Source organism: Salvelinus namaycush, chromosome 1 (assembly GCF_016432855.1).
Source record: "Salvelinus namaycush isolate Seneca chromosome 1, SaNama_1.0, whole genome shotgun sequence".
NCBI classification, from domain to species: domain Eukaryota; kingdom Metazoa; phylum Chordata; class Actinopteri; order Salmoniformes; family Salmonidae; genus Salvelinus; species Salvelinus namaycush.
In genome coordinates, this window is record NC_052307.1 from 38,055,404 (window position 1) to 38,079,505 (window position 24,102).

Genomic DNA, 24,102 nt, shown 5'->3' on the forward strand with positions numbered 1-24,102 from the left:
TATGATATAATACTTGGGCCATATCGCCCAGACCTACAAAGGTGAAAAAATTCACAGGGGAAATTGAAATTGGATACGATTCATTATCGATGAATGTGGAGCTCTGGCTGCCCAATGCCAAACACTACATACTGGTGTTTGAGGAAGAGGGAAGTTCAGAGACTTAATGCCAGGCAATAATATGGAGGTATACTTCATTACTAAGACTGTCTCAGGGCAGTAGCTCTCAATGGTAGCATCAAATCCTTTCTGGGAGTATCAAAACGTTGATGCACCCTTATAGATTGGGTTTAAGTCAATAGTTCTGACCGGATTACTCACCAAGGATATAGAAAAACAGCATAACATTTGTGTATCTTAAAAATGAACGTCTGTTTTATTCAAAATGGACAGACAAAAAGATTAGAACTTGAATCAATCATTGTAACAAGGACTCTTGTCTCTCCTACTATAGTCTTTAAACTCTGGTAAAAACTATTAGTGTTTCAGTTGAACTTGTTTTTTGTCTGTTTCCTGGTGTTTTCTATGAGCCACCGCGTTGACACTGGGTTGTGCGGAGGATAGCTGTGTTTGTTGATGGGCCATTTAGTACTGAAATCATCATCACTGCCCGCATCATTAAAAAAACTCTGTTTAAATGAGTCTCTGAAAGACTGCCCACACAGCCCACAGTCTGACCCCACGCCTTATGTATTTTGTATCATTTTATATGCTGAGGACTTATCGTCTTTAAAAAACATGGAGGGGAAATGGTGTTACTTCAGAGTCTGAGCATCTGTACACACACACACACCCACTGCAGAGAAATCAGCACACAGCTAAACAGAGACACCCAGAGGCCAAGGCTGGCACAGCACGTGCATCAAACCGAGGAAGAGAGCAGCAGGGATGGGCAGGCGGAGGAAGGAAATACAATTGAGAACTACAGAGAATGAATGTACGAGAGAAATACAGTGCCCTTAGAAATATTCAGACCCCTTGACTTAATCCACATTTTGTTGCGTTAAAGCCTGAATTCAAAATGAATTAAATGTTTTTTTCTCATGTATAACAATACCCCATAATGACAAAGTGAAAACATGTTGTTTTTAGAAACTTGAGCAAATTTACTGAAAACTAAACAGAAATATCTAATTTACATAAGTATTCACACCCCGAAGTCAATACATGTTAGATTCACCTTTAGCAGCGATTAACGCTGTGCGTCTTCCTGGGTAAGTCTCTAAGAGCTTTGCACACCTGGATTGTACAATATTTGCACATTCTTTCAAAAAATTATTCAAGGGCCATCAAGTTAGTCGTTGATCATAACTAGACAGTCATTCCAATGTCGCGCCATAGATTTAAAAGCTGATTTAAGTCAAAACTGTAACTAGGCCACTCAGGAACATTCAATGTCATCTTGGTAAACAACTCCAGTGTATAGAGAGATACAGAAAAAGAGACACTCACATGGGAGTGTTTGACCTTTAGGCCATGCTCTCCCGAACCACAACAGGGTTGGTACATCCTGGTACACCGCAAGCCTGTATCTTTATAGTGACTGGGTGTATTGATACATCATCCAAAGTGTAATTAATAACTTCACCACGCGCAAAGGGATATTCAATGTCCGCTTTTTCTTTTTATCCATCTTCCAATAGGTGGCCTTCTTTGCGAAGCATTGGAAAACCTCCCTGGTCTTTGTGGTTGAATCTGTGTTTGAAATCCACTGCTCGACTGAGGTACCTTACAGATGATTGTATGTGTGGGGTACAGAGATGTAGTCATAAGGCTTGCCATAACAAAGGGGTTGAATACTTATTGAGTCGAGACATTTCAGATTTCCATTTTTAATTAATTTGTAAATATTTCATTTTGACATTATGAAGTATTGTGTGTAGGCCAGTGACACAAAATCTCTATTTCATCCATTTTAAATTCAGGCTGTAACACACAAATGTGGAAAAGGTCAAGGGATGTGAATACTTTCTGAAGGCACTAAGTGTTTAGACTCACAAAGACAGACAGGAAGAAAAAAAAAAAAGAGGGAAAGTAAAGAAAAAGGGAAAGTGGCGAGAGAGAAAAAGAGGGAGAGAGAACGAGATGTAGCGACGGGCGTCCTTACGTCTTGAAACAATCGTTTGTCCTGGGCCAGGCGCTTGGAGGCCAGGGTCTTGGTGACGTGGTAGAAGGTGAGTAGAGCCCTGTGCTGCTGCAGCCCGTCCTGACCCTTCACTGACTCGAGCAGGATGGGTATCAGCTCTGGCCACTGGCGGGGACAGTCCAAACGGGCCACCTTGGCTATCAGCACTGCTATCTGGGTGGCTATCTGTTCATACAGGAAACATATACAATAGGTTAAACATTATTAGAATAATAATCAGGAATGTTTTCAGGATAGTCAAAACACATGCATTGAAGAAATGTTTTTGTGCAACTTCAATGGGGACTTGCTCTCTGCTTATTGTTTCAGCACAGACAAGTGGGGGAGGGGCACAAGAGGAGCAGGTGTCCGACATGGACGGAGAAAGAAAGAAAGTAGCCAAACCGACTCGCAAAAGTTAGAGGTGTTGCTGCTATAGGTTATCTATAATCTCATCTGGTAGTGTCTGTCTTGACTGCATCAAATCGATGTAAAGAAGCTAGCTAGCTACACTAGCCAACTAAATTAGTTAGACAGCTAGCTAGTCAGCAAGGCTAATTGAGGCGATTTTGCTGCGCTCCACGCGTCCCTGTCTACAACAACTAACCAACAGATGCATATCTATATTCCCAGTCATGTGAAAGACATAGATTAGGGCCTAATGAATTTATTTGCATTGACTGCTTTCCTTAAATTAACTGCAACTCCGTGAAATCTTTGAAATTGTTACATGTTGCGTTTATATTTTTGTTTAGTGTATAAAAATCACGATCTTCCTGATTAACCTCTAATTCCTCCCAAACCCGGATCCGGGAGCACCCCCATCAGTAAAAAAGCTGACTAGCATAGCCTAGCATAGCGTCACAAGTAAATACTAGCATCTAAATATCATTAAATCACAAGTCCAAGACACCAGATGAAAGATACACATCTTGTGAATCCAGCCATCATTTCTGATTTTTAAAATGTTTTACAGGGAAGACACAATATGTAAATCTATTAGCTAACCACGTTAGCAAAAGACACCACTTTTTTTACTCCACCAGTTTTTTACTCCATCAGTAGCTATCACAAATTCGACCAAATAAAGATATAAATAGCCACTAACCAAGAAACAACTTCACCAGATGACAGTCTGATAACATATTTATTGTATAGCATATGTTTTGTTAGAAAAATGTGCATATTTCAGGTATAAATCATAGTTTACCATTGCAGCCACCATCACAACTCTCACCAAAGCGACTAGAATAACTACAGAGAGCAACGTGTATTACCTAATTACTCATCATAAAACATTTCTTAAAAATACACAGCGTACAGCAAATGAAAGACACAGATCTTGTGAATCCAGCCAATATTTCAGATTTTTTAAGTGTTTTACAGCGAAAACACAATATAGCATTATATTAGCTTACCACAATAGCAAACCACACAACAGCACTGATTCAAGCCAAAAATAGCGATAACGTATAACCCAGCAAAATATATAAATTTTTTCACTGACCTGCTCAGAATTCTTCAGATGACAGTCCTATAACATCATATTACACAATGCATATAGAGTTTGTTCGAAAATGTGCATATTTAGCGGCACAAATCGTGGTTATACAATGAGAAAAGTAGCCAAGCTGCAAAGAAAATGTCAGGAGAAATCTTGGGAAAGGCACCTATTCTAATCGATAAGTAATCATAAACTTGACTAAAAAATACAGATTGGACAGCAAATGAAAGATAAATTAGTTCTTAATGCAATCGCTGTGTTCGATTTTTTAAATGAACGTTACTGCGCAATACAGCGTGCGCTAAAGCGAGACCGCACCGAAATTCATGGCGGAATTATTATTTGACATTTGTCAACATAAATACGAATTAACAGCATAAAGACTGCTTACTATTTGCTGAGCTTCCATCAGAATCTTGGGCAAGGTGTCCTTTCTCCAGAACAATCGTCTTTTGGTTGAAAGATGTCCTCTTCTCCTGTCGAAATAGCCGCTAACATTAGCTATGTGCCGGAAAGGTGTCCAACTCCTGATAGCGCGTCACAAAGAAATCCCAGAAAATCGCAATAAACTGATATAAACTGCTATAAGTCGGTTTAAATTAACTACCTTATGATGTCTTTAACAACTATAACGAATAAAAACATGACCGGAGATATAGAACTGCTAAAACGAAAGCTTTGCAGGACGCCATTGTGATGTCCCTCTTGCGCCAGGCGCCCCGTTGAAAAGAACGGTACTTCCGTTCCACGGTCTTATATAGGGCCCCAGATGGTGCAATCCACTCCATTCAAATTCTCACCGCTTACTGACATCTAGAGGAAGGCGTATGCAGTGCATGTAGCCCCATAGCTTACATGGGGACTTATAAACTGACCCTAGAACAGGGACCTCGATTTCAGAAATCTCACTTCCTGACAGGAAATGTGCTGCAGAACGAGTTCTGTTTCACTCAGAGAAATAATTCAAACGGTTTTAGAAACTAGAGAGTGGTTTCTATCCAATAGTAATAATAATATGCATATTGTACGAGCAAGAATTGAGTACGAGACAGTTTAATTTGGGAACGAAATTATTACAAAGTGCAAATAGCACCCCCTATTGCCAAGAGGTTAACACTAGTTCCTAACTTTTAAAATAACTGGGCTCTCCCATGATTACTGTAGATATGGAACACCGGCAGCAGACACACTGGCTAGTGGCTACTAAGACACACCGTGTTCGATCAGCAGAGCAAACCGTTTCCAGTTAGCAGCAACTCAGTGCTAGTATGTTTGAATGGCCATTACGGTAGCAGGTTTGCCAGCATGCTGATGAAGTTGTACTGCACCAAAGTTATGGGACTGTTGTCAGAAATACTGACAAATAATCACAAAATTCCTTAGCTAGATGACTGGTGCACTCGAATGTGTGGATAAGCCACTGGGAGTAAACGGATACCGGACTGCACTTTGGTCAAAGAGTGATGACAGACACAGAAGCCCAGTCGAGGATTTTAATGATGCAACAGAGTATACATGTAGTCTGTGTACAGAGGGAAACGGGATAAAATCAATCGAAAATTACTACAATGTAAATCCAATAAACAATATATTAAATGTCAGAAATCTCTATACACAATAAGAGAAAAATAACAGCATAATTCCTCTCAGGAGAAGTAACATTACAGTTACAACAACTGGTAGGCTAATCACAATTGTACAAAATAGTAGAACTGGTGAAGAAAGTTACTCCTCTACATACAAATATCTTGTATTTACAGATAACAGCAGCAACATTATAAAAGTGACTTACATTTGGTAAAAAACGGACAAATATCCCTGCAAATTAAAACTGTCTGATCTCCACGAAAGCCAACCGAACTGAGAAATAAGTTTAATTTCTATACTAACAATTGCCTGCCATGGTGAATAATCCAATAATAAACTGGTAGAACACATGAAAGGAAACAAAAAGAATTCACCGGAATCTCTAAATGAAAACAAACATGTAGATCAATAAAATGTTCTGGTACATCAAATTACATTTAGATGATTCTAAATTCAAATCTAATGGGCTTTAATCCATCCACACCAGAATTAGTGTAACCAATTCAAACTTATTAAAAGCCTCCATCTTCCTTTCTACGAAGGGAGGTCTGTGTCCTCATGGTGGGCATCAGCTCCACCAGTTGTACCCCAATGTGTCTGTAGGGCAGTGCCATCGGAGTCCTAACGTGGGCTCTTCAGGGTCCACACGGTCTTGGGAGAGCCACAGATCTTGCTTCTTTAGGGAGATGCTCAACAACAGCTGGGACATTACTCGCCCATTGACTTATCTCAAATCCTTCTGTGGCAAGCAGAGTCCTTGACTTGTTCACCAGCTGGCGTGCTTCCTGGTATTCAGGGAGGCTATGCAGGCAATTGTCGACTTAGAAGGCATGTTCCACCATCTGTAGCACATCCTCATTACAATCATTATGATCGCGCACATGTTGCTGCAAGGCGAATGTGGCGGAGAAGAGGCTGCAGGTTGTGCCAGAAGGAAGCACCTGTCATTCATAGACGATTGAGGTCATCTGAACGGGAGATGGTGGAAGTGAACAGGCACCGTTGTTCCTTGCTGGAACTGGACAGGAAGTTAGAAGGTCCTTGGAGTGCCCAACGAAGTATTGTGTTGACTGCAACAGGTTCACCTTAAGGGCCCATGCACACCGGTTCCATCTGCGTTAAGAAGTGGGGGTGATCTGGACCAATCAGGACCAGGGGACTGGCCTTGGTGAAGGTCGTCTGACGAAACCAAAATGTAACTCTTTGGCCTGAATGCAAAGCATCACGTCTGATGAAACCAGGCACCGCTCATCACCTGGCCAACACCATTCCTACGGTGAAGCATGGTGGTGCAACATCATGCTGTGGGGATGATTTTCAGCAGCAGGTAATGGGAGACAAGTCAGGATCAAGGGAAAGATGAACAGAGCAAAGTACAGAGAGATCCTTGATGAAAACCTGTTACATAGTGCTCAGGACCTCAGACTGGGGTGAAGGATCACCTTCCAACAGGACAATGACCCTAAGCATACAGCCAAGACAACACAAGCATGGCTTCGGGACAAGTCTCTGAATGCCCTAGAGTGGCCCAGCCAGAGCCCGGACTTGAACCTGATCAATCATCTCTGGAGAGACCTGAAAATAGCTGTGCATCGACGCGCCCCATCCAACCTGACAGAGCTTGAGAGGATCTGCAGAGAAGAATGGGAGAAACTCCCCAAATACAGGTGCGCTAAGCTTGTAGCGTTATACCCAAGAAGACTCGAGGCTGTAAATTGCTGCCAAAGGTGCTTCAACAAAGTACTGAGTAAAGGGTCTGAATACTTATGTAAATGTGATATTTTTTTAAATAAATTTGCAAACATTTCTAAAAACCCGTTTTTGCTTTGTCATTGTGGGAATTTGACATTTGAGAAACATGGATAAACGTCGAATTCTGACGTCAGACAGAGCTGGTAGGTTCTACATGCAATGTCTTAAACGCTTTGAATGAATCATCACCTTAGAAAGCGCTGTCCATTTCGTTGCGTTTGGCTTTCAAAGAACATCCACAATTACCATGGTTTTCCACTCAGTTTCAAACAGTTGTTGAACTTTTTCTTCAAATTGATCATCACAGTGAGGTCAAAAAATGTAGCCTAACTGAGTTTTAAAAGCATGCTACTGTTTTGATATGTGTTTGATGTGATTTTCAATTGCATTTGCATCTTTGTCAGAGTGGTTGGAGGGGACAATAGAGCACTGAGTACTAGGCCATTTGTGACCCAATTGTCATTCACAAATTGGGTACTACCAACGCATGTTCAAAGGTAACGTGAAATTTGACTGTGGTCATGACTCATGACTGACGGTGTGGTGGTGACCGTATTAGGTTAATTTGCTAAAATTTGCGGAATAAAATCTGGGGCGTGTGTATTTTTGTTAGTCACCATGCATCTTATTTACCACACAGCATACAGAAACTATTTTGAGCTGAATATTATTTGCCAGACAGTGCTAGAGCTGCTTCTGCAGATACTCAGCATGTTGTTACTCGAGTGAAACATGCTTTAATAAGCCCAGTCACTGCACAACAATTCTAAATGCAATGGCGTTTTAAAAACTGTTTTGATGGCCACGCTAAAATAAATAATTGGTAATTGAAGTGCGCATCCCATTCATCATTTAAATTCATAGGCAAGGTAGGCAGGCTAACAGAGCGTCACCCACCACTTTTCAATGTGAGCTGGACGAAGCATGCATTTTGAAAACATACTTAATTGTTTGAAAGCTGAACGTTTTACTTCATATTATGAGGCATTTCTTACCTTGCTTCAAAGTAGCCTAGGCTAAATCCAACCAGAGAAACATTGACAATTATTTTAAAGACTTCCTCATTTGCCATCCATTGAAACCAGCATTTCTCTCCTGTTCTATTGGTTTTCATGTCAACTTTCTTTAGTTGTCCAGCAGCTGAAGGCAAATCCTAGTCATATTAGCAAGCCATCCTAGTTGTTACATCTTTAGATTTGTTTAGTTTCTAAGTGAGATTTTCATATCTATCACATATGGAACCGCTCTCATCAGGTGCACTGTTTAGAATGTTTTCCTGCAAATTGGAAAATGTTTGAAAATGAAGTTTTATTGGCTGCTTCATTGCAGGAGTTGCATGTTCTATTAAGATGAATTGCCATAAACTAAATGTGACTCCAACCCCATCATTAAGTTTGCTCATGAAACGAAGGTGGTAGGTCTGATCAGGACAACAACCGCTCCCTCAATGCCTTCAAAACAAAGGAGCTGATTGTGTACTACAGGAAACGGAGGGCCGAGCACGCCCCCATTCACATTGACGGGGCTGTAGTGGAGCAGGTCGACAGTGTCAAGTTCCTGGGTGTCGAGGGGGTTGGAGGGGCGAAATGTGAGACTGACGTGTTTTCCGTTTGCTCCCACAGTATTCTTAAAGTTTATGTGAATTTTGCAGCAAAACTGTAGTTATTTTCAAATATTCGTTTGATGATCCCTTCCCGTAAAAACCAAGACTACTTTGCTTTCGAATGTCAGCATGTCGACGAAACATAAGGCCAAAAACATGACTTTGAGAAAACCCGGCCTACAAGACCCACTTATCAACACCCTCTCCGGAGTCTGAGGGCCCGGAGACACACACTTTACCCGGGGGTACGGCTTGGCCTGGCGGCGCTGAAATTAACAATCGAGGCCATCAAACTGCAAAGCTCTGAGATAGCTCAAATGAAAACGGAGGTAGTTGCTACAATTGAGGCCCGAATACAGGAGGTTTCTGATACTTTAAAAGCAGATCTAACCATCCTGTGAAACGAGACGGTGCCAGCAATCACATCACTCAAAACAACAACAGAGTTGCACACTACAACGATTGCAGCCCTGGAAACCTCCGCTACCAATGTCTCCAAACGACTACTACAGGACCATCCAGGTGTGAAGTATGGACTGCGATTCCCGGCCCGTCTACGGCTTTCTCATGATGGTAAACACTACACATTTGATTCTCCGGATGAGGCTATGGCTCACATTCAACGTCACATCAAGAAGTCTTGAATTTGCCCAAAGATCAGCAACTGCTGCTTGCGAAATGTGGATAGTAAGTAAGTAGCCCACCTGTGGTACAACTATGTTTAGTTATAAGGTACTATTCTTGTACAGTTGGGGAGTTGGCGAACCCACTCAAGCTTATTTGATGTGATCTAATGTTTTGATCATATAATGTGCTTGCCTTACAAGCATTCAGTCATATTAATTTCATTGTATTAAGGTTTTACTTAACTCCTTTGTTTCCAGGCTGTCTCATTCACCTATTTGGTTTGTTTACATAGTGCCTTCAGTGACTCAAAATATTTTTGGTTATTGGTTTACTACATCCGTTTATACCGACCCAATAAACAGAAAATGTTCCGAGGCTACACGATTTTGGGGGTCTTCAATTCAATTTTAAAGGTTTTGAATGTAATTTATGCCCAGCAAACTTTCAACGTTGCACACACATATTTTTTTGGTCTTGGCTGTAAATTGTCTTATTGTCTAACCAGACAATTTTTTTTTTTTTTATCGTCTTACTACGATTTGCCTACTTCAAATTAGGTTTTTGGTTGAGAGCCTTGATACATTTTCTCTCTCAATGCCTGTTATAAGACTGGGAATATAATTGTATTATCTACAAGTGGTGTGCTTTTGTAATTTCGATTGCGCACTTTGTTTTTTTTCTCTTTTTGCTGCTTGATCCACTAACACAAAACACGACTTTAAGAACACATTCTTATTTTCAATGATGGCCAAGGAACGTTGGGTTAACTGCCTCGTTCAGGGGCAGAACTACAGATTTTTACCTTGTCAGCTCAGGGATTCAATCTTGCAACCTTACGGTTAACTAGTCCAACGCTCTAACCACCTGCCTCATGAGGAACCTGCCTAATGAGGAGCCTGCCTGTTACGCGAATGCAGTAAGAAGCCAAGGTAAGTTGCTAGCTTGCATTAAACTTATCTTATAAAAAACAATCAATCAATCATAATCACTAGTTATAACTACACATGGTTGATGATATTACTAGTTTATCTAGCGTGTCCTGCGTTGCATATAATCGATGCGGTGCACATTCGCGATAAAGGACTGTCGTTGCTCCAACGTGTACCTAACCATAAACATCGATGCCTTTCTTAAAATCAATACACAGAAGTATATATTTTTAAACCTGCATATTTAGCTAAAAGAAATCCAGGTTAGCAGGCAATATTAACCAGGTGAAATTGTGTCACTTCTCTTGCGTTCATTGAACGGAGAGTCAGGGTATATGCAACAGTTTGTGCCGCCTGGCTCATTGCGAACTAATTTGCCAGAATTTTACGTAATTATGACATAACATTGAAGGTTGTGCAATGTAACAGGAATATTTAGACTTATGGATGCCACCCCTTAGATAAAATATGGAACGGTTCCGTATTTCACTGAAAGAATTAATGTCTTGTTTTCGAGATGATAGTTTCCGGATTCGACCATATTAATGACCTAAGGCTCGTATTTCTGTGTGTTATTATGTTATAATTAAGTCTATGATTTGATTGAGCAGTCTGAGCGATGGTAGGCACCAGCAGGCTCGTAAGCATTCATTCAAACAGCACTTTCGTGCGTTTTGCCAGCAGCTCTTCGCAATGCTTCAAGTATATGACTTCAAGCCCATCAACTCCAAAGATTAGGCTCGTGTAACCGATGTGAAATGGCTAGCTAGTTAGCCGGGTGCGCGCTAATAGTGTTTCAAACGTCACTCGCTCTGAGACTTGGAGTAGTTGTTCCCCTTGCTCTGCATGGGTAACGCTGCTTCGAGGGTGGCTGTTGTCGATGTGTTCCTGGTTCGAGCCCAGGTAGGAGCGAGGAGAGGGACGGAAGCTATACTGTTACACTGGCAATACTAAAGTGCCTATAAGGACATCCAATAGTCAAAGGTATATGAAATAAAAATCGTATAGAGAGAAATTGTCCTATAATTCCTATAAAAACTACAACCTAAAACTTATTACCTGGGAATATTGAAGACTCATGATAAAAGGAACCACCAGCTTTCATATGTTCTCATGTTCTGAGCAAGGAACTTAAACGTTAGCTTTCTTACAGGGCACATATTGCACTTTTACTTTCTTCTCCAACACTGTTTTTGCATGATTTAAACCAAATTGAACATGTTTCATTATTTATTTGAGGCTAAATTGATTTTATTGATGTATTATATTAAGTTAAAATAAGTGTTCATTCAGTATTGTTGTAATTGTCATTATTACAACAACAAAAATATACATATTAAAAATCGGCCGATTAATCGGTATCGGCTTTTTTTGATTCTCCAATAAATCGGTATTGAAAAATCATATCATCGGCCGACCTCTAGTTTGTAGTTTTTCAAGTGATTGCCTATCCAAAATCCAGTGTAAATGGTGTCAGATTGCACTTCCTAAGGCTTCCATTAGATGTCAACAGTCTTTAGAAAGTTGTTTGAGGATTCTATTGTGAAAGGGGAGCAAATAAGACCAGTCACAGTAAGTGCCTCAGCTGAAAGCTATGAGTTGTTTATCGCGTGCGGCCGTAAGCACGAGCTCCGTCCCCTTTCTAATGACAAAGGAATTGTCCGGTTGAAACATTATTGAAGATTTATGATAAAAACATCCTAAAGATTGATTATATACATCGTTTGACATGTTTCTACGAACTGTAATGGAACTTTTGAGACTTTTCGTCTGGACTTCGTGCTCGTGCCTTGTGCATTTGGATTAGTGAACTAAACGCGTGAACAAAAAGGAGGTATTTGGACATAAATATGGACTTTATCGAACAAAACAAACATTCATTGTGGAACTGTGATTCCTGGGAGTGCATTCCGATGAAGACCATCAAAGGTAAGTGAATATTTATAACGCTATTTCTGACTTTTGTTGACTCCACAACATTGAATTGTAAAGTTCTAATGTTGTCATTCTGTCTTCAAAAAAAAAAATTCAACAAGTTATTCTGGGGTTTTTGGGTATTCATTGCTTTTCCACTCTATTCTCTAATGACAGGGTTGTATAACGGGAGTGCTCAGGGTGGCCGAAATAATATGATCAGGTACATTTCGTGGAACATCAAAGGGGCTAACAACCCTGTGAAGCGTAAGAGGGTGCTGACACACTTAAAGGGTTTGAACGCAAATGTTGCATTTCTACAAGAGACTCACTTGAGGACTGGTGGGCACTTTAGGATGCGTAGGGACTGGGTTGGACAAGCGTTCCACTCTAACTTTCATAGTAAATCAAGAGGTGCTGCCATTTTGGTTGATAAATCTACTCGTTTTGTAGCTTCTGAGGTTATTGCTGATCCTAAGGGACGATACGTCATAGTACCCGGTAAACTGTTTTCTACCCCTCTTGTTTTGGCTCGTCTGTATGCTCCCAATTGGGATGACAAGTTTAATTTCTTCCTTATCTGCTATACCCAATTTTGATTCCCATTTGTTGATTTTAGGGGGGATTTCAACTGTACAATGTCCCCAGTTCTTCACAAGTCCTCACAAAGAACTACAGACCTATATAAATGTGCCCTACATATTCAATCTTTTCTTCAGAAATATGCTATGTGTGAGGCCTGGCGTTTCCTACACCCTACAGATAGACAGTATTCCCTTTTTTCTCATGTTCATCAAACATACTCCCACACTGATTACTTATTTTTGGACAAAAAACTTCTGCCTAGCCTTCGGAGGTGTACTTATGAGAGTAGTGTTACTTCTGACCATTCACCATTAGTGCTTGAACTAGAGTTTCCCCAGCAACCTCCTGTGTTATCAATGGCGTCTTAGCCCCATTTTACTCTCAGCTAAGGAGTTTGTCAATTTCATTTCTGCTGAAATCACCTTATTCCTAGAAATTAATTAAACGGCAGGTACAGTTGAAGTCGGAAATTTACACACACTTATGTTAGTCATTAAAACTTGTTTTTCAGCATCTCCATGAATTTCTTGTTAACAAACTAAAGTTTTGGCAAGTTGGTTAAGACATCTACTTTGTGCATGACAAGTCATTTTTCCAGCAATTGTTGACAGACCAATTATTTCACTTTATCACAATTCCAGTGGGTCAGAAGTTTACATACACGAAGTTGACTGTGCCTTTAAACAGCTTGGAAATGTTCCGAAAATTATGTCATGGCTTTATAAGCTTCTGATAGGCTAATTGACATCATTTGAGTCAATTGGAGGTGTACCTGTGGATATATTTCAAGGCCTACCTTCAAACTCACTGCCTCTTTGCTTGACATCATGGGAAAATTAAACTAAATCAGCCAAGACCTCAGATCCACTGGATCACCGGATCCACTGGTCCGGGGCAAAACTTGGAAAAATAATCTCTGATTTTGATGCTACTCGTGTCCGATGTAAAACGGTACCAGCCACACAGTATCATATGTTTTGGGGCCGTCACAAACTGTCAGGTTTCTGGGAATGAATATGATTATAGTGACTTGCGGATGCCTTGTTCATCTTGCCCTGTAAAACACTAAAATGTGGCTCGTTTTGTCCTGTTTTTTATTTTGTTTATGCTTACAAAAAAAAACGTTTTTTAATAAAGCATTGTAAACTTTATTTTTGACTGTCTGAGTGGTTGCATTTCTCCACCCCTATCCCTTGTCTGTTTACAAGAACAATGGTGAGGTGTCCACTCTGTCCCTGTACTACAGATGCCCTTTAACCTTTGTAGCCTTCTGCCCGGTGTGTTTAACTTGTCTAAAGTACGGTATCTTCATAGCTAATCTTTTTTATTTGTACTATTTCTAGTTGAGTATATTATTTATATTGTTTTGTATTGTCTGGTGTGTAAAACTGAATAAACAGAGTAAAAAAATATAAGTTCCTTGGTGTCCACATCATTAAGGATCTATCATGGTCCACACATACCAACAAAGTTGTGTAGAGTGCACGACAAAGGAGGCCTCCCCCTAAGGGGATACAGCTGCACCTTAGAGAGCATCTGATTGCATCACCGCTTGGTATGGCAACTGTTTGGAATCTGACCGCAAGGCGATACAGAGAGTAGTGTGTACAGCTCAGTACATCACTGGGGCCAAGCTTCCTGCCATCCAGGACCTCTATACCAGGCGGTGTCAGAGGAAGGCCCTAAAAATGTGGAAAGACACCAGCCACCCAAGTCATTCACTGTTCTCTCGGCTACCGCACGGCAAGCGGTACCGATACACCAAGTCTGGAACCAACAGGACCCTAAACAGCTTCTACCCCCAAGCCATAAGACTGCTAAATAGTCAACCAAATAGTTACCCGGACTATCTGCAGTTACCCTTTTTTACCTCGTACCCCTGCACATCGACTCGGCACTGGTACCCCGTGCACAGTATTCAGACTTTTGACTTTTCCACATTTTTGTTACGTAACGTTATTCTAAAATGTACAAAAACATTTTTTTACAATATCCATCTACACACAATAGCCCATAATAACAAAGTAAAAACTAAAATAAATATCACATTTACATAAGTATTCAGACCCTTTACTCAGTACTTTGTTGAAGCACCTTTGGCAGCGATTACAGCCGAGTCTTCTTGGGTATGACGCTACAATCTTGGCACACCTGTATTTGGGGAGTTTCTCTCATTCCTCTCTGCAGATCCTCTCAAGCTCTGTCAGGTTAGATGGGGAGCGTTGCTGCACAGCTATTTTCAGGTCTCTCCAGAAATGTTTGATCGGGTTCAAGTCCGGGATCTGGCTGGGCCTCTCAACGACATTCAGAGACTTGTCCCAAAGCCACTCCTGCGTTGTCTTGGCTTTGTGATTAGGGTGATTGTCCTGTTGGAAGGTGAACTTCACCCCAGTCGGAAGTCCTGAGCGCTCTGGAGCAGGTTTTCATCAAGGATTTCTCTGTACTTTGCTCGATCCTGACTAGTCTCCCAGTCCCTGCCGCTGAAAAACATCCCCCACAGCATGAGGCTGCCACCACCATGCTTCACTGAAGGGATGGTGCCAGGTTTGCTCCAGACGTGAGACTTGCCATTCAGGACAAAGAGTTCAATCTTGGTTTTATTGTTTCTCATGGTCTGAGAGTCCGTTAGGTGCCTTTTGGCAAACTCCAAGCGGGCTGTCATGTGCCTTTTACTGAGGAGTGGCTTCATTCTGGCTACTCTACCATGAAGGCCTGATTTGGTGGAGTGCTGCAGAGATGGGAGAATCTTCCAGAAGGACAACCATCTCCACAGAGGAACTCTGGAGCTCTGTTAGAGTGAGGATCAGGTTCTTGGTCACCTCCACGACCAAGGCCCTTCTCCCCCCCCGATTGCTCAGTTTGGCTGTGTGGCCAGCTCTAGGAGGAGTCTTGGTGGTTCCAAACTTCTTCCATTTAAGAATGGAGGCCACTGTGTTCTTGGGGACCTTCAATGCTACAGACATCTTTTGGCACCCTTCCCCAGATCTGTGCATCAACACAATCCTGTCTCTGAGCTCGATAGACAATTACTTTAACCTCATGACTGTTTTGCTCAAACATCCCCTGTAAACTTTGACCTTATATAGACAGGTGTGTGCATTTCCAAATTGTGTCCAATCAATTGAATTTACCACAGGTGGACTCCAATCAAGTTGTAGAAACATCTCAAGGATGATCAATGGAAACAGGATGCACCTGAGCTGAATTTTTATTAATAGCAAAGGGTCTGAACATTTATGTAAATAAGGTATATTTTTTATGTGTAATACAGTTGGGGAAAAGTTTTTTTTTTTTTTTTTACTGTTTTCACTGTCATTATGTGGTATTGTGTTTAGATTGCTGATTTTAGAATTAAGCTGTAACGTTTAAAAAAATGTGGAAAAAGTCAAGGGGTCTGAATACTTTCCGAAGGCACTGTATATAGCCAAGTAATCGTATTCATTATTACTTTTATTATTACGTGTTATTACTTTCCTATTATTTCTCTATTTCCTTTCTCTCTGCGTTGTTGGGAAGGACCCGTAAGGAAGCATTTCATCTGTTGTTTACGAAGCATGCGAGAAATAACATTTGATATCTTGCTAGGGACCGAAGATGGGCCAATAAGCTTCTGTAAGAAGTGTCACTCCACTGACTGCACAGATGGCAATAAAGATTAATCATATTTGTATGTGTGTGTGAAAATAATTGGTGTGATCGGGCAAAACTCACTTATCTGCATTACAGTCATAGCAGAGGGAGAACAGGGACATTGATCAAGATGCATTATGGCAAGCTGAGTGTTCTCTTCATTTTGGATTTTTGCTTGTGCATGCATGCAGCACACTCTCTCTGAGGCATTTGGAGGTGATGTGTGATACGGTAAGGTTACACTATATGCAGCCTTAGGGGGGAGATTAACTCTAGACCACACACACATCATTGGATTACAGCAGATTGCTGACGGAGTCAACCTCCTTTCCAGAGGGGTGACAGAGAGAGGAAGAGACAGGTGAGACAAGGGGCTAGAATGGCTGAAATGCTCTCCATTTGGACACAGACAGCCACTGCTACTAGTAGAGAGGTATCCCTAGGTAGGGGTCTCTGTAGAAGTATGGCCACTTCTCCAAGACAGAGCCAAATGGACATACTGGAAAGCTGTTTGGGAGTGTTCCACTTTGTGATGGTGGTCGATGAAATGATGCCCCGAAAGGGACGAGTCATTGGTTGACAGCTCACGCAAAACAAATGACTGACCTGGTTGACGGGCTCGTTGAAGTTGGTGATCAGGCCAGCTCGCAGCGACGTCTTCTCCTCTTCTGACAGAGCACTGGACGGACACACACACACACAGAACTAGGTTACAATAAGGTTACAAAATAATGCCAAACATCAACGCAAACATCTTTTCAATACTCAATTTCCATTTTGAATTAGATGACTGCTTCAAATGTGTTATCAGAAACGCTCTCCACTCTAATGGAATTGTTTGAGGCCTCAATATGCTAGAGGAAAGGACGGGGGAGGCACATTAACCATGTGCAATTCCTGTCAAATACCACCATCTGCTTCTTTAGTGAGGCGGTCAGCGAGAATGACCCTCGTATTATTACATTTCCACACCCTTCCATTTGAGAGGGAGAGGAAAGCCATGGCATTATCAACTGCCTGACACAGCACCCAGCTGATATCCTGTGAGAGACGCCTTCTGCTTTGAATCCAATTTCCCCAGGGAGAGAGGTAGCGCCACAGCGCAGGCTTTAATATAGAGGGCTGATACGACATGAAGATGACAGAGCAGCAGTGAGGGATAGCTCCGTCCCTGTATGAAGCTATTGTATACACTGTCCCGGGCTAACACTAGAACTGCTAAAGCAGTCATTTTGACTGCTCATACATTTTTTAAATGTAAAGTCATGCCACCCTCCGTTCTTGACTTTTCCTAAATAAGTCCATATAACACTGTCTTTGTTAAAATCTTAAATATCACAAACAAAACTGGAGTTTTAACCAGTTTTAGGGGGGCATGTCATTTTTTGAATGGTTTTCCCCCATTGCCCCTACTTCTCCACACATTTGAAAGTGCAGTACCCAGCTGATGATCACCTTGATAATTAACTCAAAACTGAAACTAATTTCACACATAACAGATTCAATAAATTAAGTAAGGTACGATGGGGAGAATGGGTGAGTTGAGTGAGGGGAAGCGAACTATGCATAATTATGTAATCACCAATTGTGAATGAAGAACAGGGCAGGCCATTCTATTGTATTGATCTGTTCTAATTATAATCTCAAAAAACGGTATGTACCCTATATCAGTCCACAGAATGTGTTTTTTGGTTTTTACATATAGCCTACAGTAACAAAATAATGAAAATGCTATTGTGTTATTTGAAATAAAAATGGTATTCTAATTTTACCCATGGCCTTCATAAAACACCAATTTATAATCTTTTCAATAGCATATATGAAATGTATTAATTACACGTATAGAATATTGCAGTCAGAATGACTGCTCATTAGATTGAAGGAGGTCCCTCGAGGCCCAGCGGTTCTATTGTTAGAGGAAGCGGGAGAGAGAGAGAGGGGAGAGGGGAGGGAATCATGGAGAGGTAAGAATGTTAAGAAGAGTGAGGAAGGAAAGGTGGCAGCAGTGGATGAGAAAATAGGAATTAAAGCAGGAGATGAGAAACAGAAGAGAGAGGGGATTAAGTGAAGTGTAATGTGAAGAAGGGAAGAGGGACAGAGAAAGAGGGAAGAGTTGTCACATCCCATACAAAGTAGCAGACATCCTAACCGCGGTAGAAGTTTGTGCGACAAGCCCGCAGATAGTTTCCCCCAGTAAATTGGGCAACTTCTGTAGGCACTGGGTGCATTAAGCGCAAAGCAATGGCCAGGAGTTCATTGCACCTTCCACAGCAAGCAGAGGTGACAACGGCTCTGTTCGACAAATGACAATGAAGTACCCACACCTACAAAAGAAAAGAAGGGGGGACTTTGGAAGGAGAGCACAAGGGGTGAGAGGTAAAAATCAAAAGAATGGCTGGAGATTGCAGAGGCAGAACTGATTGTCTTTGAGGTGAGGTGGTTAAAAACAGTCTTTGTTCTGTGGACCTGTAGGTGAACTTGAAACATTAAGCTAGTCAGCAATCCCATAGCTGTGAATGGACAATACCATCCCATAGGTTGTGTCTGCACAATACTATCAGTATGGCCTACACTAGATGGACGTAAGAGAATGGCGCCAATGAATAACAATGTGAGCTCACAAAACACACACAGCTGAGCCCAATCATTTTGCAGAACTCGCCATTAATACTGAAACATGATGATGGGAGAGGTGTAACAGGTGTGGGAAGATATTTTTTTTAATCGTAAAAAGGCGAGATGAGAGAGAAGACGAGACAGAACCATAAGGAAAGTGAAAAGAATGGCGGGAAGAACGGAAAGAAGCAAGAGAAGAAGAAGAGGGAGGTAAAAGAGAGAAGGCTTACTTTGGTGCGACTCTCCTCCAGTACCTGTCGATGCCATTTTTGAAGTAGAGCACGGCAAGCCATCGGACGTTAACATCCAACATGTGGTTGTTGAAGATATTCTAGAGGACAGAAAACACAGGGCAGCGTTTAAATAACTTAGTAGGTGGGAGGAATCAATATTATTTAAACCACTGTGATAATGTCCTTTGCTGCAGCTGGAATTGAATTTCACAGCTATCCAAGGAGTCGTTTCAGAAACTACACAAAGTGCTTACATTCTTGGGTTAGGGTCTGGTTTGGAATTGGGCCTTCTTATGGGACGGTAGCGTCCCACCTGGCCAACATCCGGTGAAATTGCAGAGCGCCAAATTCAAAATACTGAAATACTCATAATAAACATTCATAAAATATACAAGTGTTATACATCGGCTTAAAGTTTCCCTTCTTGTTAATCCAGCCGCTTTGTCAAGATTTCAAAAAGGCTTTACGGCGAAAGCATACCATGCGATTATCTGCGGACAGCGCCCCGCTTACAAAAGCATACAAACATTTTACAACCAAGTAAAGGAATTACAAAAGTCAGAAACAGCGATAAAATTAATCACTTACCTTTGATGATCTGCATATGTTAGCAGTCACAAGAGTCCATGTTACACATTAAATGTTTGTTTTGTTCGATAAAGTCCCTCTTTATGTCCCAAAAACTCAGTTTTGTTGGCGTGTTTGTTCAGTAATCCACTGGCTCAAAGGCGGTCACGACATGCAGATGAAAACATTCTAATAGTACCTGTAAAGTTCGTCGAAACATGTCAAACGATGTTTATAATTAATCCTCAGGTTGTCTATTGTCTAAATAATTGATCATATTTCAACCGGACAATAGCGTCTTCAATAGAAAAGAAAAACAACGAAAGGTGCGCAATCAGTCACTCGCTCAAAATAGCTCTGGTTCATTTAGAGTCCACTGAAAGAATGTTCTCATTCTTCCTCGTTTTTCAGAATACAAGCCTGAAACAATGTCTAAAGACTGTTGACATCTAGTGGAAACCATAGGAACTGGAATTTGGGTCCTATCCAAATACATACTGTATAGGCATTCAATAGAAAAGTACCCACATCAAAAATATCCCACTTCCTGGACGGATTTTCCTCAGGTTTTCGCCTGCCATATCAGTTCTGTTATACTCACAGACATTATTTTAACAGTTTTGGAAACTTTAGAGTGTTTTCTATCCAATACTACCATGCATATGCTAGCTTCTGGGCCTGAGTAACAGGCAGTTTACTTTGGGCACGTTTGTCATCCAAACTTCAAAATACTGCCCCCTACCCAAGAGAGATTAACAAAGCCACACTGGCTGGCTGCTTATCTTAGCTGTCCTACAAGGATTTTTTGAGTGACAGAGCGAGAACCCAAACTTTGGGCTCATTAAAAAAGATGTACCAGCACCCGAGGTGAGTTCGGCGGAGGTGGGGGTGCATGAGAGGGGCATGCTGGGAGCTCGCAGTCTGGAGTACGCACCTGGCGCCAGACTGAGACAATCACAGCAGAGTGCTGCCACACTCCACTGTACACACACACACTTCTCTCAGCAGGAGAACTGAAGGGTGAAGCTGCGTTGAGTAGCGAACCACAGGGGTGAGTGGGGGCAGAGTACAACAATGTTCTCTGTTATTAACTCAGTCCTGACTGTCTGAATACAGCAGAGTTCTAGGCTCAGAGCTGATTCAAACGGTGTTGTTCTGTGGGTAGAAAAAGCAGAACCTGGCAGTGCAGCCTCAGTTGGGTGGCTGATGTGGCTAGGGTTGCAAAGGGAGGGTATATTACTGGAAACTTTCAAAAGTTTACCATTAAACTACCAGAATTTTGCCATCTTTCAAGGATTTTACGTAATCTATCACAAGATATCCAGTGGCCCCTTTGGGAACTTCAGACTATCACAGGTGTCTGTAATAATCTCTGGCCCTCTGTGTGGCCTCATCACATGTAAAATATATGAAATATGATGATTTTAAAATAAATACAAAGCCGTAAAAAAACATTAACCTAAATATAAACCATCAACTTAGTGAATACAAATGTATTTTTTGTGTGTTTATTTTTTTTTACTATGTCAATATGTATTCGCTGTCAATGTTTTGTCATTGTCATTTTTGTGAAAAAAGTCAAGTTGGAAGAGTTCATTGAAAAGAATGCCTTTGTTGATTAGATGCTTTTTAAATTAATTAAGCTATTTTCTCTTGAACTTTGTCATGGACAAAGATATAGTGCATTCGGAAAAAGACTCAAGGCTGTAATCGCTGCCAAAGGTGATTCGACAAAGTACTGAGTAAAGGGCCTGAATACTTATGCAAATGTTATAGCAAATTTATTAAACTAAATAAAAACTAAAAAGTGTCTAAAAACCTGTTTTTCTTTGTCATTATGGGGTATTGTATGTAGATTGATGAGGGGGAAAAACTATTTAATCAATTTCAGAATAAGGCTGTTACGTAACAAAATGTGGAAAAAGTCAAGGGGTCTGAATACTTTCCCAATGCACTGTAAAATGTATATCATGTATGAAAAGAAAAAATAGTTATTCAAGTATAAATTACTAACGTTTTTATTTTTTATTTAACCTTTATTTAACTAGATAAGTCAGTTAAGAACAAATTCATATTTACAATGACGGCCTACCCCGGCCAAACCCTAACGACGCTGGGCCAATTGTGCACCGCCCTATGGGACTCCCAATCACGGCCGGTTGTGATACAGCCTGGAATCGAGCCAGGGTCTGTAGTGACACCTCTAGCACAGATGCAGTGCCTTACACCGCTGCGCCACTCGGGAGCCCACGTTAAAACAGATTGCCATAGATTTTCTGTTGTTTAGAAAAATTACTGAAGATTCTGGAAAATTACCGGTAGCATTGCAACCCTAGGAGTGGCAAACAACCACCTACTGTAACAAGGTATTGGATAGCTGATGGATAGAGATCAACAAAGACCATCTACAGTACACTGACTGAATGAGGAGAGATGGTGAGGAGGATGGGACAGATTAGATTTCTTTACAGCCTCTGTGGAGTATCACACACACACACAGTATCCTGCTACTATGGTTTACCCCATGGCTCTAACAGCAGCACAGTGACACATCAACCTGGGCTAGACTGGGGCATTGTGTGTAACCTAATGGTCTATCATTTATGACAGGGACTAATGCAATGTGACAATGGGATAATGACAGTCAAGGTTAGTGTACAGCTGAGCACCAGTGAGCATCCCATCTATTTCTCTGTCACTATCTCTACCATTCCTGTTAATTTTTTAAAACTTTTTTATTTTATTATTGTAGTGAGGGTGGGGTGATTTGTTAGTAGTGATTCTAAATCAGAGCAAAAAACTGCCCACAGATATTCTTTATGGAAACCACACAAGCTGATCGCCGCTGCCGTTGTTGTTTCTGCTGCTGTTGTTGTTATTATTGATATCCAGCCTTCTCTGACATTTGAGAACCCAGTTGCATATAGTATCACATCACCACAGCTTTGCATAAATCAAGATGATCCAAAACCACAAGAGAAGCATGTTGGGCCCACAGAAGGCCTACCTTTTTAAAAATGTCTGCATAAATTGACCCAAAACGTTCTAGCCCATATCCTATCCATTGTGTAATAATTAGAGGAACAAACTTAACTTGAGGAACTCAAAGCTTTGCACAAATCAATGGATGATGTGTGGTAAGCTCCAGTATAGACGTTGGTGCCTGTGTGTGTGTTAGACATACCAGCAGTACAGAGTAGAAGCCAGGTTGTGTCTCCCACTGTCGTAGCTGCTCCTCAGCAGGCTTCAGTAGAGCGGTATCCTGACTGGTGGCCTGGGTCAGGGCCTGTAGGACCACCGAGCTGGCACTCTCCATATCCATACCTAGAGACACCTGGGGGTTAGAGAGCGAGAGAGAGAGAGAGGACGGGGGTGGAACAGAAGGGGGAGAGGAGAATGAAAGGGAGAGGGGATGGAGACAGAGGGTGAAGAAGAGTGTGAGAGGAGGGGAGAGAGAGAGAGAGAGAGAGAGAGAGAGAGCGAGGCAGAAAGAGTGAGAAGGGTTCAACACCACCTTCCCATAACAGGAATATGGAAATGATTAAACTTCAGTAGAAGGCACAAGGCAGACATTATGCCTGCACAAATAGACAAATAAACCAAGGAGGTCTTTACATGCCTCTTCATCCCACCATCCCTCCCCTCCTTCCATCATCACGGTCCTCTCTCGCTCTATAACAGATCACACTGTAAGTAAAATCACTCAGAGGCTAGAATGGTAGTCCCAATGACGCAGGCACAGCCAATGACGCAGGCAGGCACAGCCTGACACAGCAGAGCAACACACCTGGTGCTCATGCAGACAAAACCCTCTGCGACTTTGACGGAAATCATTCTATCCTACAGTCGAAACTGCCTGACTTGTAAATTTCAAAAAGGGAGACCCGAGTCAATCTATCTCCAATGTTACTCAGAAGAACTAACAATGATAATCCCTGAAGAAATAGGCTATACAGCTCTCTGTCTGTACGGCATGACTTTAAATTATTTCTCAGCATTGCCTGAAATTACTTTAAATGTTTCATGTAGTGTTATTTTACTACCCATTTGATAACGTCTACATCCCAGCAGATTTGGTTGTTTTTATCAAAATGTCAAAAAACTCAAATCTGCTTTACCCAACTGTGTGGAGACCAAAGGGGCCCCCAGTGTTATGTAAGCCTGAGACCAGGTTTGATCATTTATAAGTCTAAATTGAATTAATGATGATAGACACAAAGGAAGTTTCCTTCGTTACATAGAGGCCCAAGCCACTTTTTGATTCAAAACACAATGATGAGTTCTATAACCAGTAATAAACCTAATGGCACAATGAAAAATAGCATCTAGTGGTTTAAGTGTAGATGCTGCTGCATGCATATAGATAATATCCCCATAATCTAAAATAAACGTAAAAATGGCGTGGACAATTTCCTTCCTATTAACAAAAG

At 41.3% G+C, this 24,102-nt stretch overlaps 1 protein-coding gene across 2 annotated transcripts in view; it reads right to left on the reverse strand.

Annotated features, from left to right (window-relative positions):
* The window catches only part of ipo11 (importin 11), a 239,237-nt gene that overhangs the window by 199,047 nt on the left and 16,088 nt on the right, over nt 1-24,102 (reverse strand). For both annotated transcript variants that reach the window (XM_038988255.1, XM_038988263.1), the window contains exons 2-5: nt 22,857-23,006; nt 19,103-19,203; nt 16,863-16,935; nt 2,108-2,311 (exon numbers count right to left, since the gene is read on the reverse strand). In XM_038988255.1, coding sequence (XP_038844183.1) covers nt 2,108-2,311; nt 16,863-16,935; nt 19,103-19,203; nt 22,857-22,994 — 516 coding nt within the window. In that variant the 5' untranslated portion in view covers nt 22,995-23,006. The remainder of the gene's footprint in view (nt 1-2,107; nt 2,312-16,862; nt 16,936-19,102; nt 19,204-22,856; nt 23,007-24,102) is intronic.